The sequence below is a fragment of the Danio rerio genome, chromosome 18 (genome assembly GCF_052040795.2).
Source record: "Danio rerio strain M-AB ecotype USA chromosome 18, GRCz13ab, whole genome shotgun sequence".
Lineage (NCBI taxonomy): Eukaryota > Metazoa > Chordata > Actinopteri > Cypriniformes > Danionidae > Danio > Danio rerio.
The window spans coordinates 1,685,202-1,701,632 of NC_141038.1; the positions used below are offsets into that span (position 1 = coordinate 1,685,202).

Sequence of the window (16,431 nt, forward strand, 5' to 3'; positions counted from 1 at the left end):
GCTTTGGTCACTCAGTTATGTTATAAAATCGATTTTCTTGTGATAACGGGATTTTGTTGAGACATATTTCCTCACGCGTGCATATATATATATATAATTTTTTTTTTTCTTTGCTTGTTAGTTTGATTAGTGTTGGTTTTAAATGCAATAAATATATTTTAATGAAACTTGTGGTAACAGTGCTCATAATTGGTGGGTGCGACTAAATTTTGGCTGATGCGCCTACATTTTTAAAAGTTAGGAGCAGCGGTGCTACCAAGCAAAAAGGTTCATTTCGAGCCCTGCATTGTATACAATAATTAAACTAAACTGTTAAATAGAGTTAAAACTGACAGTTTTGTTAAAAGCTTTTGAGATGGATTGTTGGCTGTTGTCTAAGCGTGGGCCCGATTAAACGATAAACAGTAGATCAATAAACTTCAGCAGAGCACAGCAGATCTCGCTCTCATTCGGGTCAAGGTTTGTTTTTCTGTCCTTCAGCTGTAGAAACTAAATCTCAGGACTGTCATTTTTACCTGGACACTGTGGATCTGGTATCCCCTTCACTAAAAACCAGGAAATGAAAGCCCAGCGCACCGGAAAACTGTCAATACTGGCCGGATATCAAATTAGAGGTGTCGAAAAAAAACAACCTGTGACATTTCAGCCCACTAACTCAACACCTTGCAGGGCTCGAAATTGCCAACGTTCTAAAATTCTATCTATGCGACCTCAAATTATATTCGGGACCATTTGTGCGAGTGCTTAAAATTGTTTGCTGTGCGACCGGTTTTTACCGCAAAATGTTCACAGCATGCGCATTTTTAGGAGACATTCACACAGAATGCATCGTTACACTTAAAAATGCAACTCTTAGGAATGATTTAAAACAGTTGAAATGTCAACTTTCTGCAGTAATCAAATCCTGCGATGCCTGCCTCACCTTCAAACTCTTCTGATTGGCCCAGTGAGAACAGCAAAGTTACTATCGTCAGTTCAGTTCATCTCATTCACATTAAGCAGTGTGTGCAGGGCCAGTGAGCAGACGCAGATTTTGAGTTTGTTTGTTAGTTTTGATAAGGGTTAATTTCAAATGCAATAAAACTGTTAATATAAAACTTGTAGTAATGGTGCATAAAGTTTTTGGGGGGTGCGCCTAAGTTTTGGGTGGTGCGCCTACATTTTTGAAGCTAGAAGCACCAGCGTTACCAAGCAAAAGGTTTAATTACGAGCCCTGCCTTATGTTATAAAACAGCTTAGGGTGGACAAACAGGACTACACTATTATGGAAATGTATACAGCGCAGTGTAGTTTAATTAATATGGTTGCTTATATTGAAATTAGGGTTTGCTATTTCAAAATGGTAAATCTAGGAAAGATTTAATAGTCAGAAATGACAATTGTGAAGTCTGCAAAATATGAAGACACGCATTCTTTATTGAACTGAATTATTAGAGGGAATTAATGAATGCACAGATCAATCATACACATATGTTAAGAGACACAGAGTTAAAAAAATGCAATATAAAAATCTAAATATATATGTTGATGATCATATATGCAAGCTTAAAAAAATTGGAACAGGAATTTGAATTATTAGATATCTATATAAATATATATATATATATATATATATATATATATATATAAACAGGGTGACAGGTGTCTCAGTGGTTAGCACTGTGGTCTCACAGCAAGAGGGTCGCTGGTTTGACTTCTGGGCTGGGTCAGTTGGCGTTTCTGTGTGGAGTTTGCATGTTCTCCCCGTGTTGGTGTGGGGTATAAACGAATAAAAATGGTTGCATATATATATATATATATATATATATATATATATATATATATATATATATATATATATATATATATATATATGAATAATACAATAATTATTCAAAATAAATATAATCTAATACAGTGGTTCTCAAACTGTGGTACGCGTACCACTAGTGGTACGCGGGCTTCCTCCAAGTGGTACGCGGAGGAACCGCTGAATAATGAAAGAAACAATTAACACTTTTAATCCTTTAATGCGTAATATAACATCGATGTGATCAGCAGTGGCTGTTTTGTGAAGCGTACGATCACAACGCTGTGCTTAGAATGTTTATTTTAGTGCATTGTGTCATAAGCTGCTGAAAATCAGTTTCCAAAGTTGATTCTGAAGCGTGATTTGACTGACATGAAAAGTAGCCAATCACAGTCGACCTTGTCTAGTTGCGTGAAACGTAAGGGCGGGACAAATGCTTTCTGTGTTGCAGAGACAGAAAAAACAGCTTAAAAACAAATGTTTTGTTGGAATAATGCTTCTCGGATGTTTTCACTATAGAGATGTCTAGCAGAGTAATTTAACCGCGGACATATTTCCTGCCTTTTTGATGATCTACATACACGTTTCGGTTTCGCTCTCCGACAGCCAGTCGACTCGCCTCTCACCTGTCACTCCTCTAAATACATTCTGAATGGCGGCGCGGGAATGGAGGTATTGCGCAATTACTAATTTCTGCAAATGTGGCGAGTGCTATGAATATAATCGCGATCTCTCCACTATTAAAGTAGACATTATTTATTATGCTCCTTGACTAAATTTAGTCAAAAGTATTCAAAGTTATCAAGTATTTAGAATTAGATTGATGCATGATCGATGACAATGCTAATGTTCTTCTTGTTTGGCTGTGTTGTGAAGTGAAACTTACTTTTAGCAAAGGTGGAATTTTTTTTTGTTTCTTTACGACAAAAGAATTATGCTGGAAATGTTTCTGGATGAGGTATTTGTGTGATTTATACATTTAGCTGTATTCTGATCTGTCTTAAAGCATTACAGGTCAAAGCAATCCGTTGTTGCTTGTTTATTTATCAAAATTAACAATAAGGCTCTTAAAGCACTGCTTTGATAAATGTATTGTTGTCACATTTTAAATACCTCAAGTAAAATGAAGTCATTTGTTTTATTTTTTTACTGACAGTGTACTTGTATTTTTTTTAAAGTTTCTATTTTAGATTAAGATCAAGTGTAAAATAAAATCTACATGTGATGTACAGCTATTTAAGAAACAAATTTGCCATATTGTAAAGAAAAATAGTGTAACAAATGTAAATAAAAGGCTACATTTAAATATTTTTACCATATACTTTAATTTAACCTTTCAAAGCTTGAAAATATCGTTTAAAAAATGGGCAAAAAGTGTCTCTATGGCCTTTAAGATTATGTGGTAGTTTTACCAGTGCTATTGAAAAAGATTAATTGTCATGAAAGGAAAAATTGACCATACTTCCTTTGTTAGTGCAAATTCCTATACATGTAGCTTTGGGATTTAAGCAATTAAACCATTCAATCAGGTTTAAACATAAAAAAAGTGATTTCATAATAAAAATCTGATTTTTTTTTTCAAAAGTAACCAACTAGTACTTTTTAAAAGAGTACTTTTTAAAAGAGTACTTTTACCTAATATTAGTATTATTTACTAAAATTTGTGTTATTTTAGCAGTGTAATAGTAATTTTACTTGAGTACAAAAAAGATATCACAAGCATTTAGTGCAGGTTTATTATAATAATAATATATGATTAATACATATTATTATTAATGGTTTTTATTTGTATCTATTCCTATGCAATGTTTTATGGGTTGCTGAGAATACATTTCAGGTCTTCAATACATAACATGTCAGTCTTGAAAAAAAAATTTGGTGCTGGAAAAAGTGCTTAAAATTCCTTGATTTTTCATTAGGCTGTGCCTGTATGAACCCTGTCATATGTACATTTAACATATATTTCAAGATTTGTCTGAAAGTGTAGGAATATGACATATAGCCTATATTCATAAGGTCCAAGCAACATCTCCAGCTTTTGATGAATAGGCTACTATGAATACTTGAGATTTAAGTACAGCAGTTTTCTTTTTACTTTTTAAGAACAGGTAATTTTTAATGAACTTTTAAAAGCACATTTTAACTAAAACTTTTTTTTTTTTAATCTGCAAGCACAGTTAATGTTCAGACTATTTCAAATGTTTAAAGTGATTGACCATAATACATATTCTTAATAATAGGAATTAATTTGCATCATTTTTAAACTGTGCACACCTGTAGCTGCTTAATTAGGCCTACGATGCTATTTTTTAATACTGGTTAAAAAATAGCGTCGTAAGGTGGTACTTGGAGAGACAATTTTTTTCTAAGGTGGTACTTGGTGAAAAAAGTTTGAGAACCACTGATCTAATACATTTTAAAATAAACAATTAATAATTAATAAAATGTTCTTTATTACATTTGAGTATTTTCTCTGATATTTTGGGTTGTTTATCCATCAAGGTCCAAATATCAACATGATTTATACAAATCCGTAGCTTAATGAGTCCATTTAATGAGCTATTACGGTGCAAAAATTAGCTTCATGTTTGGAAAAACATGACAACAAAACATTGAAAAGCAAATTTGCAATCCTGTTCCTGCTTTTTTTTAAAAATAAATCACGACATACATAATCAGCGTAAGTATATACGAGTACATATGCTTTTGAAAATTATTAATTTTATCCATTTCTCAGTGAATATAGAGAATACAGTTTTTGATGCATTTAAGTTATATTTATTTATATTATATTTATTTCTTTCGAAATAGAAAGCTAACACATGTAAATCCAAATTGCAAAAAAAAGTTCACATTTTTATGTTTCTCTAGATTTTTCTGCAAACAATTTTTTTATTTTCCCCTAACATATTAATAAAGGTGTAGTAATGTTAGATGGGTTCATCAGTTTTATCTTTTGGTACTGACTAATCTAATGTGAATGCACTTGTAAAGATCATCCTGTAAAAAAGATTAATTAAAAAAAGAGATCTGTGAGGGTTATACTCATTTATACTGTTAAACTCGTGTTAAGGTAAAAATGCATGTACAAATCTAACAGAAAAGCATTGCTTAGGTGAAACAGCGTATTACCCTGATGACTGCGTTTAGACACTCACCACCATCTTGTTTTTGGCCACCCAGCAGTCAGCAGGGAAGTCTTGCAGCATGGGCACCAGAAACTGCAGACATCCGTCCCAGTGGCAGAGCAGCAGCATCATCCCTATCAAGTTGACGATTCGCACCATTGCACTGGCCAGGTCATAGGTCATATGAAAAATCTGGGAGAGCCAGAGGAGAACAGGACATGTTGAACAGTCTGATGGTCACTGACATTTACAGCAGCACATTCACTTCACAATACAGTAGCACACCAAAACCAGCCTTCTAGAGTCTTAACCCTGCTGTGGTCTTAGAATAAAAAAAAGATATGAGTAATTAGTCATAGGACTGCAGGATATTGCAAAAATTGAACATTGCTGCATTTTATTATATACAGTATATTGCGATATGATTACACTTTCAGCAGATGACTTGAATATATTTTTGGAAAGCATTAATAATTCTAGACTAATTGGGATGAGAAGTTCATTTGCATTAAATATAATCAACATCCTACAGCCTATTAAAGTTGCAATACAGATTCTACATTGCACATCATGTAATGTGGCTATTGCAAATGATCACGCTGCAACACTGAACACAAATATTGTGCAGCCCTAACTAGTTACTAGTTAATTACCTAAAGTTATTAGTAACTAATAAAGTTATGGTAACTAATAATAAACCTCAGTTTTTCTGATTTTGATTGCTGTGAAAAGCTCTATACAAATAAACTGAGCTGAATTGAATTTTGCATGCATCATTTGTGCTTCGGGTCAAAAATAACCCACCTTCGCTAAACCTCTAATCTAAAGCAGATACGTTTCATTTCAATCCTCAAATCTATATCAAGCTGATCTTCATCACACACTTTCCCTCATCAGTGTGCAGTATTTCACCAGTGTTCACTCAGTAGACAAAAAACAATTCTATCTACAGTAAAGGGTGTATTTTATAATGATAAAAGTACCTGCAGAAGAGTGTAAAGTGTTTAGCAGTATGTAGAAGACAGTATTTATAAAGGTTAAAACGGCAGATTTGCGGTGTAAAAACGGTTTCATAGCTGGCAGGTCAAACTTGACTTGATGGACAGTCGCTGTACCCTAAATGTGTGCACTAGGGACGCTACGGTCAAGATTTTTGCAGCTGATACTAAGTACTGATTCCTTGTCATGGTGATCGGCCGATACAGAGCACCAATTCTGATGCTTTTTCCCTGATTGCGTTTTCCCTCAAAGTATGGTAAGGTCTCGCCTTTTTTATTATTATTTATTTTATCAGGATCCCCATTAGCCACAACCAAGGTAGTGGGGTCAGCAAAATAATCTTGTTTTTCCTTTTGACATAAGATTATTTTGCTGACCCCATTGGCAGATTATTTTGCTTGTTTTAAGTAAAAACTTACTTCATTTTGGCATATTATTGCTGAAAACAAGGCAATATGTTTTGCTTGTCTAGAAAATTCTTCTTGATTTAAGAATTGTGAGATATTTGGACTAGGAACAAGACAACAAATCTAAGTAAGAAAAGCATTTTTTGCAGTGAACAAGAGACAAAGAAATAAAAATAAGTCAAATATAAATGCCACAATGCGTAACAGTGGTGCAGTGGGTAGCACGATCACCTTACAGCAATAAGGTCACTGGTTCGAGCCTCGGCTGGGTCAGTTGGCGTTTCTGTGTGGAGTTTGCATGTTCTCCCTGTGTTGGCGTAGGTTTCCTCCGGGTGCCCTGGTTTCCCCCACAGTCCAAACACATGCGCTATAGGGGAATTGATGAAATAATTTGGGCGTAGTGTATGAATGAGTGTGTGAATGCAAGAGTGTATGGGTGTTTTCCAGTACTGGGTTGCAGCTGGAAGGGCATCCACTGCGTAAAAAACATATGCTGGATAAGTTGGTGGTTCATTCCACTGTGGCGACCCCTGATTAATAAAGGGACTAAGCTGAAAAGAACATGAATGAATGCCACAAATTAAGAGGTATAATGAACACATCTGGATAGTTGAACCAACAATGTTTCTATACAGTATAGCATATATAATAATGTTTATTATTAGGAACAAATATCTTGTCATGCCAATAAAGTGAATTGACTAGAGAGAGAGAGATGAGGACAGGCTAAAGAAGCGAGTGGTTAATCCTAATGGTAAGTATCCTCTTAAGAAGCGCTGTCCTCCATGCGGGCAGTGTTAATGGCCTCCACAATTGAAAGCTACTTAATGTGACCGAAGCCACGGCACGCGCTGCTAACTGCACCGCTGCCTATTAAAAACCACTCCACTCGCTTTAAAACACAGCTTTTAAGAGCTTATAGGCTGGCATGATGCTATTGTTATTGAGTGAGGAGAAAAGCCCTATAAATCAGTCTCTCTCTCTCTCTCTCTCTCTCACTGTCCGTCTAGCTCTCTCGTCCACCAGTTGCTGGCTATTGTTCATATGTTTGTCTTCAATAAGCATTTCTAGTGTAATGATAAACAGAGCATTACGTGTTGCTCTGAGTGCAGGGGAGCAGCATGAGGTCGGATTAAATAATTGGCTGTCTGTAACGTTAAACTAGCTATAAAAGCATCTGAATTAATCATGCAGCGTTGTGTAAAAGTCACCCTCATTACTGCATTACTGCTGCATCATCACAGACGGCAGGAAGAGGAGGACATTTCTGATACAAGCCGCAGCGCTAACTAATGGATTATATGAACGTACAGCGCATTTAAATACTATTGTTTTCATTTAGCTTTGAAACCAATGACAAACAAGGACAAATGAGATGGTAAAAGAGAGGGAAACGTTCTAGAAATGCAAGTTGTTCATTCATTCATTTTCTTGTCGGCTTAGTCCTTTTATTAATCCAGGGTCGCCACAGCGGAATGAACCGCCAACTTATCCAGCAAGTTTTACGCAGCGGATGCCCTTCCAGCTGCAACCCATCTCTGGGAAGAAATGCAAGTTGTAAGGTCTAAGAAATATCCTGCAATGTTTATTCATTCATTCTCCTCGGTTTAGTCCTTTTATTGATCAAGGGTCGCCACAGCGGAATGAACCGCCAACTATTCCAGCATGTGTTTTACATAGCGGATGCCCTTCCAGCTGCAACCCATTACTGGGAAACACCCAAACACATCAATTCCCCTATATATAGCACATGTCTTTGGACTGTGGGGGAAACCGGAGCACCCGGAGGAAACCCAAGCGAACGCAGGGAAAACATGCAAACTCCACATGGAAACACCAACCAACCCAGCTGAGACCCGAACCAGAGACCTTCTTACTGAAAGGCGACCGTGCTAACAGCCAAGAACTCAAATGTAACAGGACGGCTAATACTTTTGACTTCATCTGTGTGTGCCAATGCTTCAGACGTTCAATCTTAGAAGGTTACTAGAAGTTCAGATGTGGTTTGAGACGCAGCCTGTCTGCACTCTCTCTCTCTCTCTGTCGTCAGCTAGCACTCTTAAACGCTAATAAATTAGCATGGTGAAATGGAAACAGACTGCAGTGCAATTAAAATGAGAAGTGCTCTGGGTAGATTGTGGAAATCCTCTCTAATAAGGGCTTATTATAAAGTCATTATTGTGGATCAGGGGAATGAAGACTAATGTGTCTTGTCCGAACGGCGAGGGACGAACCCTCAAATGTATAAATCAGGAGAAGCACAGTGTTTTGACCGTCTCCATCTCTCTCACACTGAGGGATGGTTGCGTGTGTGCGTTCTGATCTGGATCGAGCTCTAATTGACACCAGACACATTAATGATGAGAGTTTCACGCAGAGACCAAACATCTCAGAGCTGATTGATGAAGCCCGCGAGAAACAACACAGACTGAAAGACTCAAATCCAGCAGATGGACGCTTCGATCTGGATCAGAACTGTTCTAGAGTATGAATTATAGGATAATGAATTAATGAATGTGGGAATACTTGGAATTACTGGAGGGAACATCATCTTTATTACTCTGAAATGCAGGACTATTGTTGAAATTCTTAATTTCACATCTAAAGCACTACATGGGTTGCACCTGAATATTTTTGCTCTCTTTTAAGTCTAATTCTCCTAGTTCTCGCTTGCTTTCTCCGCTCTTTTGGTTCTCTGTTAGTCCACCAGTCTTTATGTAAACTAAAGACTATAGGAGAAAGAGCTTCCTCATTCAAAGCCCCCAAATTATGCAATGTCTTCAATGTCAAGGTCTTCCTCTTAATATTTGAAACGCACTGACTTTCGATCGCTTTAAAAAGATGTTCGAGACACATTTATTTAAGCTTGTTATGAATTGATGGTTTATTTTGCACTGTTTTTGTTCTTTATTATCATGTGTTTATATCTTTTTTTTGTAGTGCTTTGGGTTTAAAGGCAAACCAGGCTCATTCTGAAAACGTAGACCCGCGGACGTTTCTGGAGACCGCGATTTACGTGGCTGGGCAAACGCTGCAGGGCGGTGTGATGCCGCTCCTCTTCTTTGCGCTCGCCGGCTGTGGCCGACGGCTAGCTCACTCACCTCCGTGTGGAGGGCTTTCCAGCCGCAACCAGTTTGTCAGCTTAGCTCGTGGTGTTACGTCGGCGTAGCGGAAGTCCGGAGGAGGAGGAGCCATCCGCGGCGACGACCGGGTTTGGGTCCAGGGAAGAGTGTTTCCAGAAATCAGGTAAGATGAAAAACAGAATCCAAGAAATTAAAAGCGAATGAGTTTGTGACAGGGTGAGAATGCGGCGAAATCCGAAAACTCTGTCAAAATCGGACGAGGGCTTTTGCTTTTCTTTTCTGGACGGCTTTTGTAAATCGTCGCTTGGGTTTAGGGAAGGAGGAGGAGAGGGAGTGGGAGGAGGGCAGCCGTGACAGCCGATCGGCCGGCCGCCCAGTCGATCGTTCAGTCATTCGGCCAGTCGGTCAGCCGGACAGACGGTCACTTGACAGCGGCCTCCGGTGGCTTTTCACGCAAGAACAGTGCGGGTGCAACGACGCGCGCTCCCAAAAGGCGTTCGAGACGTGAAAAAGCACGGCACAGCGGCCTCTCGCGGATTGGCGAAAACAAAAACTGCACAATTACATACCTCCCGGGAGGTATTTCGCGTTCTCCAGAAATGTCCGCGGGCTAGGTTTTCACGATGAGCCCGGGTTATTTAAAGATGCTGCATGTAAATTTTTGATTTTTCTAAAGCATATAAACACCATCATTTGTGTGCAGATATTTCAGAAACATACTCAGTGATCATTCTTGTTTATCTGAGAAGCAATGCTGAAGTCAGATATTCTGCTTTGAACATAAGCGTTTGAGAACGGCTGTCTTTGTTTTGGCAATTAAACCCACCCAATGCCAGTTTAGCCAATTATATTTCAGCACCCCGGGTTGCCTTATTGGAAAACAGCGTATTTCATTAATTCAGTCAGGAACCCAGCAGGCACACAACATCATAAGACGTTAATATTAGGTTAGATTTTGGTCGTGACGTCAGGTGAGCAAAAATGCAATGACTAGCCAGCGTCTAGGGACAACGTTATTCTGACGTCCAATAACGACGTCAAATTACATTGATATTTGGTTGATTTTAGGTTGTGTTGGAAAGTAACCAAAATCTATTGTCTGATATATGTCATAGTTGTAACGTCTACACAACGTCAAGGTGTAACATGATTCGACTTTGATATTTGGTTGATTTTAGGTTTGACGTTGAACAATGACGTTGGCCTGATAATGGGTTCTGGCCTCAGCCTGATTTTCATTTCCAGACAAAATCCAACGTTCCCACGACGTTGGGGTACAACCTCAATTTGACGTCATATTGATCTCTTGTGCCTGCAGGGAAGGCTCTCAAAGCATGCGTCCGTGACTGAAATGCGACCTCCGGTGGACAGTAGCAGACTCTGAAATGAGATGCGGATTCAGAGTTCCACATGAGGTGATTATTAATTAGCAAACAGTATAATATTATAAATGTAAATATTTGGCGAGTAGGATGCACTGTAACCCTGTCTTAACAACACAATATTTGACGAGATTTACAGTAGTAAGGAATTTGGCTATTGGCACCAGAAACGTGACAGAAATGTAAATACAGCCATTCTGAAGCACAGAATAGTGCACTCACTCACAAAATGGTAAGGTTTATAATCAAATGAATACTTATTAAACCTCTTTAACATGATTGAATGTAGATGCTGAATCACTGATATGCGTTGGTTTTGAGTCTGGTTTATTGTATTTTCCAGATCTGAGCTGAACTATCTGCTTCTGCTTTCAGTAGTATGGCACTAAACGTCCTGTAAAATGGCATTCAAACTCACATTATTAGCATTATTAACACTGAATAAAGCACGAGCTGTACCTGAGCTGATCTGTTCTAATGTTCAGCTGTGAAAAATAGAAGCCATTACTAATACATTAATTTGAGGTGTTGGTTTTGACAAAAACTCATTTTAATTCTCCTTTGGAGAATACTCCTTCTGTCAGGCGCAGTTGCTTTTATTTAGAACACTATTTAAATCAGCCTTTAGGCTCAATCGTCAGGCTCATATTTCTTTGTTCCCCAATCTGACAACCTGCGCTTGCATTTGTTTTGATCCAGGAATGCAATACCTAGTTCAACCACTGGATGTCACATTACAAATAAAATGCATTATTATTACTGTTTATTATAACTCTACAGGGTGGTTAAATGCTTGACTCTGATTGGCTGATGATCATTCTAAGGTGCGCTGTTATTTTCTGATGAGCTGTAGTTCAGAAAAGTAGTTCCGGCAGGTTTTGAGCTAATTACAGCTCCATTTCTCTCCGCTGAATAATTTGAGGTATTTCACACCTAAAACAATCACATCGGAACACAACAAGAGGAGGAGAAGACGTGGAAGAAACTAGTGCCACACACAGAAGCAGTCTGGGGACAAAAACCTGACAAATGACAGAAATTCAATATCTTAGAGATGTAATGGCATAGAAACTGCATATCACGATTACAGTGACCAAATTTATCATTATTTTAAGCATAATATACTATCAATATTTAAGCATATTTCATGCGTTACACACAATTCTCCACAAAATTATTAGCCCTTCAGTGAAATTCTTTAACTTTTTCCAAGCGTTTTTTTAACATAAAGACAATTTTTTTATTCATTCTTTTTCCTTCAGCTTATTCTCTTTTTTTAATCAGGGGTCGCCACAGCGGAATGAACCACCAACTTATACAGGATATGTTTTACACAGCTGATGTCCTTCCAGCTGCAACTCAGTACTGGGAAACACCCATATACACTCATACACTAACTACAGCCAGTTTAATTCATGAATTCCCCTATAGCGCATGGGGTTTTTTTACCCGGAGGAAACCCACGCCAACACGGGGAGAACATGCAAACTTCATTTACATTTAGTTATTTAGCAAATGCTTTTAACCAAAGCGACTTACAAATGAGGACAAGGAAGCAATTTACACAACTATAAGAGCAACAATGAATAAGTGCTGTTGGCGAGTTTCAGGTGTGTAAAGTGTAAGAAGCAAAACATTAGTCATTGTTTTTGTAATACAGTTAGTGGTATATCCAGAGAGGCAATTGCAGATTAGGAAGGGAAGTGGAGACTAAATAGTTGAGTTTAGTCGTTTTCTGAAGTCGTTTTCACATACATCTGCAGAAGTGAGAGCAGATAAGGAGAAAAGCCAGAAGTCGCTTTGTAGGCAAACATCAGAGCTTTGAATTTGATGCGAGCAGCAACTGGCAGCCAGTGCAAATGGATGAGCAGTGGAGTGACATGTGCTCTTTTAGGTTCATTAAAGACCACTCGTGCTGCTGCATTCTGGAGCAGCTGAAGAGGTTCACTTCGCAGCTGAAGAGGACTTCACACAGAAACACCAACTGGCCTAGCCATCTTGCTGTGAAGCGACGGTGCTAACCACTGCGCCACTGTGCCGTCATGATTCTTTCAAAACATTTTCAAACATAATAGTTTTAATGGCTAAATTATTTTGTCATAGCCATGATGTGGGCACATGATTCTGAACACAGAAAAATGACTAAAGCCTTCCTTTAAAGCTGAAAACAATAAAATAAAGAAGTGGCAGCCCAGAGTCCTGACCTAAACCTGATTGGAAATTAATCAGAATTCATTTCATTCAACATCTAAGATATGTTTGTAATGCATGCTATAACTGCACAGTAATAAAAACACCAAATCATGTTTAGATTACAAATTCAAAACACAGCATATAACACTCACTGACTTTTTAACACCTTTCATAATATAAAAAAAGAGATGAAACATCCAAACACATTAAAAGACGGCTCTTAAATGCATTTACTATATAATAGTCAGAGTACTGAATGAAAGAGCATGCTGGATGTGTCAGTGTGTTTACGTCCAGCGCACTGAATGAAAGAGCAGACAGCAGTAAACACTGATGAAGGAGGTTCCTCACAGAAATGCTGTCGTGCTGTGTTAAATCACCACACAGAAGGGCAGATTTTATCCTCACGGCTGTAAATCAGGTGGTTCACAATGACTGCAGACTGAAACAAACCTCCCAGAGCCGATAATACATCCATCCTGTCAGTGTTACATCCAATCTTTTTCATGTTTCACAAATATTATAAATATAAACACATATCTGAGTATGCTTCTGTGTGTGGCACTAGTTTCTTCCACGTCTTCTCCTCCTCTTGTTGTGTTCTGATGTGATTGTTTTAGGTGTGAAATACCTCAAATTATTCAGCGGAGAGAAATGGAGCTGTAATTAGCTCAAAACCTGCCGGAACTACTTTTCTGAACTACAGCTCATCAGAAAATAACAGCGCACCTTAGAATGATCATCAGCCAATCATAGTCAAGCATTTAACCACCCTGTAGAATATATGAATTTAGAGTTAAAATAAACAACAATAATAATAATGCATTTTATTTGTAATGTGCTTTTCTAAAAGGTGCAGTATGTAAGTTTGACACCCAGTGGTTGAACTAGGTATTGCATTCCTGGATCAAAACAAATGCAAGGGCAATCTTTTTCATGTTTCACAAATATTATAAATATAAATACATATCTGAGTATGTTTAGAATGGCACAACAACATTTTTACAACTTTTTTAAAACATTTTGAAAAATAAAACTCCCAATAATAAAAAAAATTAAAAATTTATATGTAAATAAATTAGATACTGTGTAATGCTTTAATGTTTCAATTAATAAAGTTTTATAATTTGTTGATGTACTATAAATATGTTAATAAAATGTTAACAAAAAAACTGCCATTTAAACTATGCAAGTCAACAAGTCAGCAAACCAATTAATAAATAAATATATATTTGAATAAAAATTAAACATTTATTTACACATATATTTCAACTACATTTAAATACATAAATTAATATTATGTAAAACAAACTTAAGTAATAAGTAATGTTAAATTTAAATTAAATAAATATAAATATTTTATTTTACTGGTTGCAATTTTTCTTCGATTTTATTGACTAATTGACAGATTAAAACCTGCATGTAATTAGAAACAGTCAATTTAGTAAAAGGACATGTTAATAAACAAATACTAGACCGAGTTTCTGAAAAATATTAGGTAGAAGATACAGCCTCACACATTCATTCATTCGTTTTTCTTCAGCTTAGTCCCTTATTTTACAAGGGTTGCCACAGTGGAATGAACCACTAACTATTCCAGCATATGTTTTACACAGCTGATGCCCTTTCAGCTGCAACTCAGTATTTGGAAACATCCATACACACTCATTCACACACACTCATACAATGCAGCCAGTTTAGTTCATCAATTCCCCTATAGCGCTTGTGTTTGGACTGTGATTGAAACCGGAGCACCTGGAGGAAACCCACGCCAACACAGGGAGAACATGCTAACTCCATACAGAAATGCCAACTGACCCAGATGGGACTCGAACCAGCGACCTTCTTGCTAAGACTCAAACATATACTATGGACATTCAAAATGCACATACATTTTACAGTATGTTTAGCACCATACAGCTTACATCAATGAAAATTTATGAGTAATAGGATAGTTTGTCAACTACTGCACTGCTAATCTGAAGGTGTTTGTAGATTCTTTATTTACATGGTTTTCAAGCCCACCTGCTGTGTGCATATTTACATTTGCACATTTTCCTTTTAAGTGTGCCAAACATTCTTAATTCCCTAATTTGCTGCTCCTCCATCCTGGACAGACTTTATCTCATTCTAGGAGCTAAAAAACAAAGAACGTACTGTTATGTGCACTCACCGGCCCTGCACTGTGGGCGCAAATGCCTTGTTGATGCCAGAGGTCAGAGGAGAATGGCCAGACTGGTTCCAGCGGATAGAAAGGCAACAGTAACTCAAATAAGCACTCGTTACAACCGAGGTCTGCCGAAGAGCATCTCTGAACACACAACACGTCCAACCTTGAGGCGGATGGGCTACAGCAGCAGAAGAGCACACCGGGTGCCGCTCCTGTCAGCTAAGAACAGGAAACTGAGGCTACAATTCACACAGACTCACCAAAACTGGACAATAGAAGATTGGAGAAACGTTGCTGCTCTGATGAGTCTCCATTTCTGCTGACACTTTCGGATGGTCGGGTCAGAATTTGGCCTCAACAACATGAAAGCATGGATCCATCCTGCCTTGTATCAGCGGTTCAGGCTGGTGGTGGTGGTGTAATGGTGTGGGGGAGATTTTCTTTGGGTCCATTAGTACCAATTGAGCATCAGCGCCACAGCCTACCTGAGTATTGCTGCTGACCATGTCCATCCCTTTATGAGCACAGTGTCTCCATCTTCTGATGGCTACTTCCAGCAGGATAACGCAGCATGTCATAAAGCTCAATCATCTCAGACTGGTTTCTTGAACATGACGATGAGTTCACTGTACTCAAATGGCCTCCACAGTCACCAGAGCTCAATCCAATAGAGCAGCTTTGGGATGTGGTGGAACGGGAGATTGGCATCATGGATGTGCAACGGACAAATCTGCAGCAACTGTGTGATGCTATCATGTCAATATGGAGCAAAATCTCTGAGGAATATTTCCAGTAGCTTGTTGAATCTCTGCCATGAAGGATTAAGGCAGACCTGAAGGCAAAAGTGGGTCCAACGCAATACTAGAAAGGTGTACCTAATAAAGTGGCCGGTGAGTATGTAAATGTATTAGGCAAATATACTGATACTTTTTTTATTGTGTGCACTTCAGTTGTTTTGGTGAATATATATAAATATTTTGTGCACGTATATTTGGTTTGATGCATGTGATGTTTGGCCATCCACGTGTACATCGTGCATTTTGCATGAATTGTTATTGAGACCAATCTAGCTCCATAGCCAGGTGTGTGTCTCTAAACCAGACCAGAACAGATATATTAGTGTTTGTGCAGTCAGAATTGGGAAAACCTCCAGCGACCGTCACTGAAGAACCTCAGGGGTCCCTACGCCATATTGGATGTTACGCTTTCCATCCTGAACATCCAATCGAAGCGACACGAACCATAAATCAGAACAATCCCAGATGCCGATATTAATAGAG

At 38.0% G+C, this 16,431-nt stretch overlaps 1 protein-coding gene across 2 annotated transcripts in view; it reads right to left on the reverse strand.

The window, feature by feature from the left end:
* Positions 1–16,431, reverse strand: part of hcn4 (hyperpolarization activated cyclic nucleotide-gated potassium channel 4) — a 140,975-nt gene that overhangs the window by 71,056 nt on the left and 53,488 nt on the right. For both annotated transcript variants that reach the window (XR_015514528.1, XM_087292790.1), the window contains exon 3: positions 4,948–5,109. Coding sequence is in view for 1 of the 2 variants with exons in the window: in XM_087292790.1 (XP_087148916.1) it covers positions 4,948–5,109 (162 nt within the window). In the remaining variant the exon portion in view is untranslated. The remainder of the gene's footprint in view (positions 1–4,947; positions 5,110–16,431) is intronic.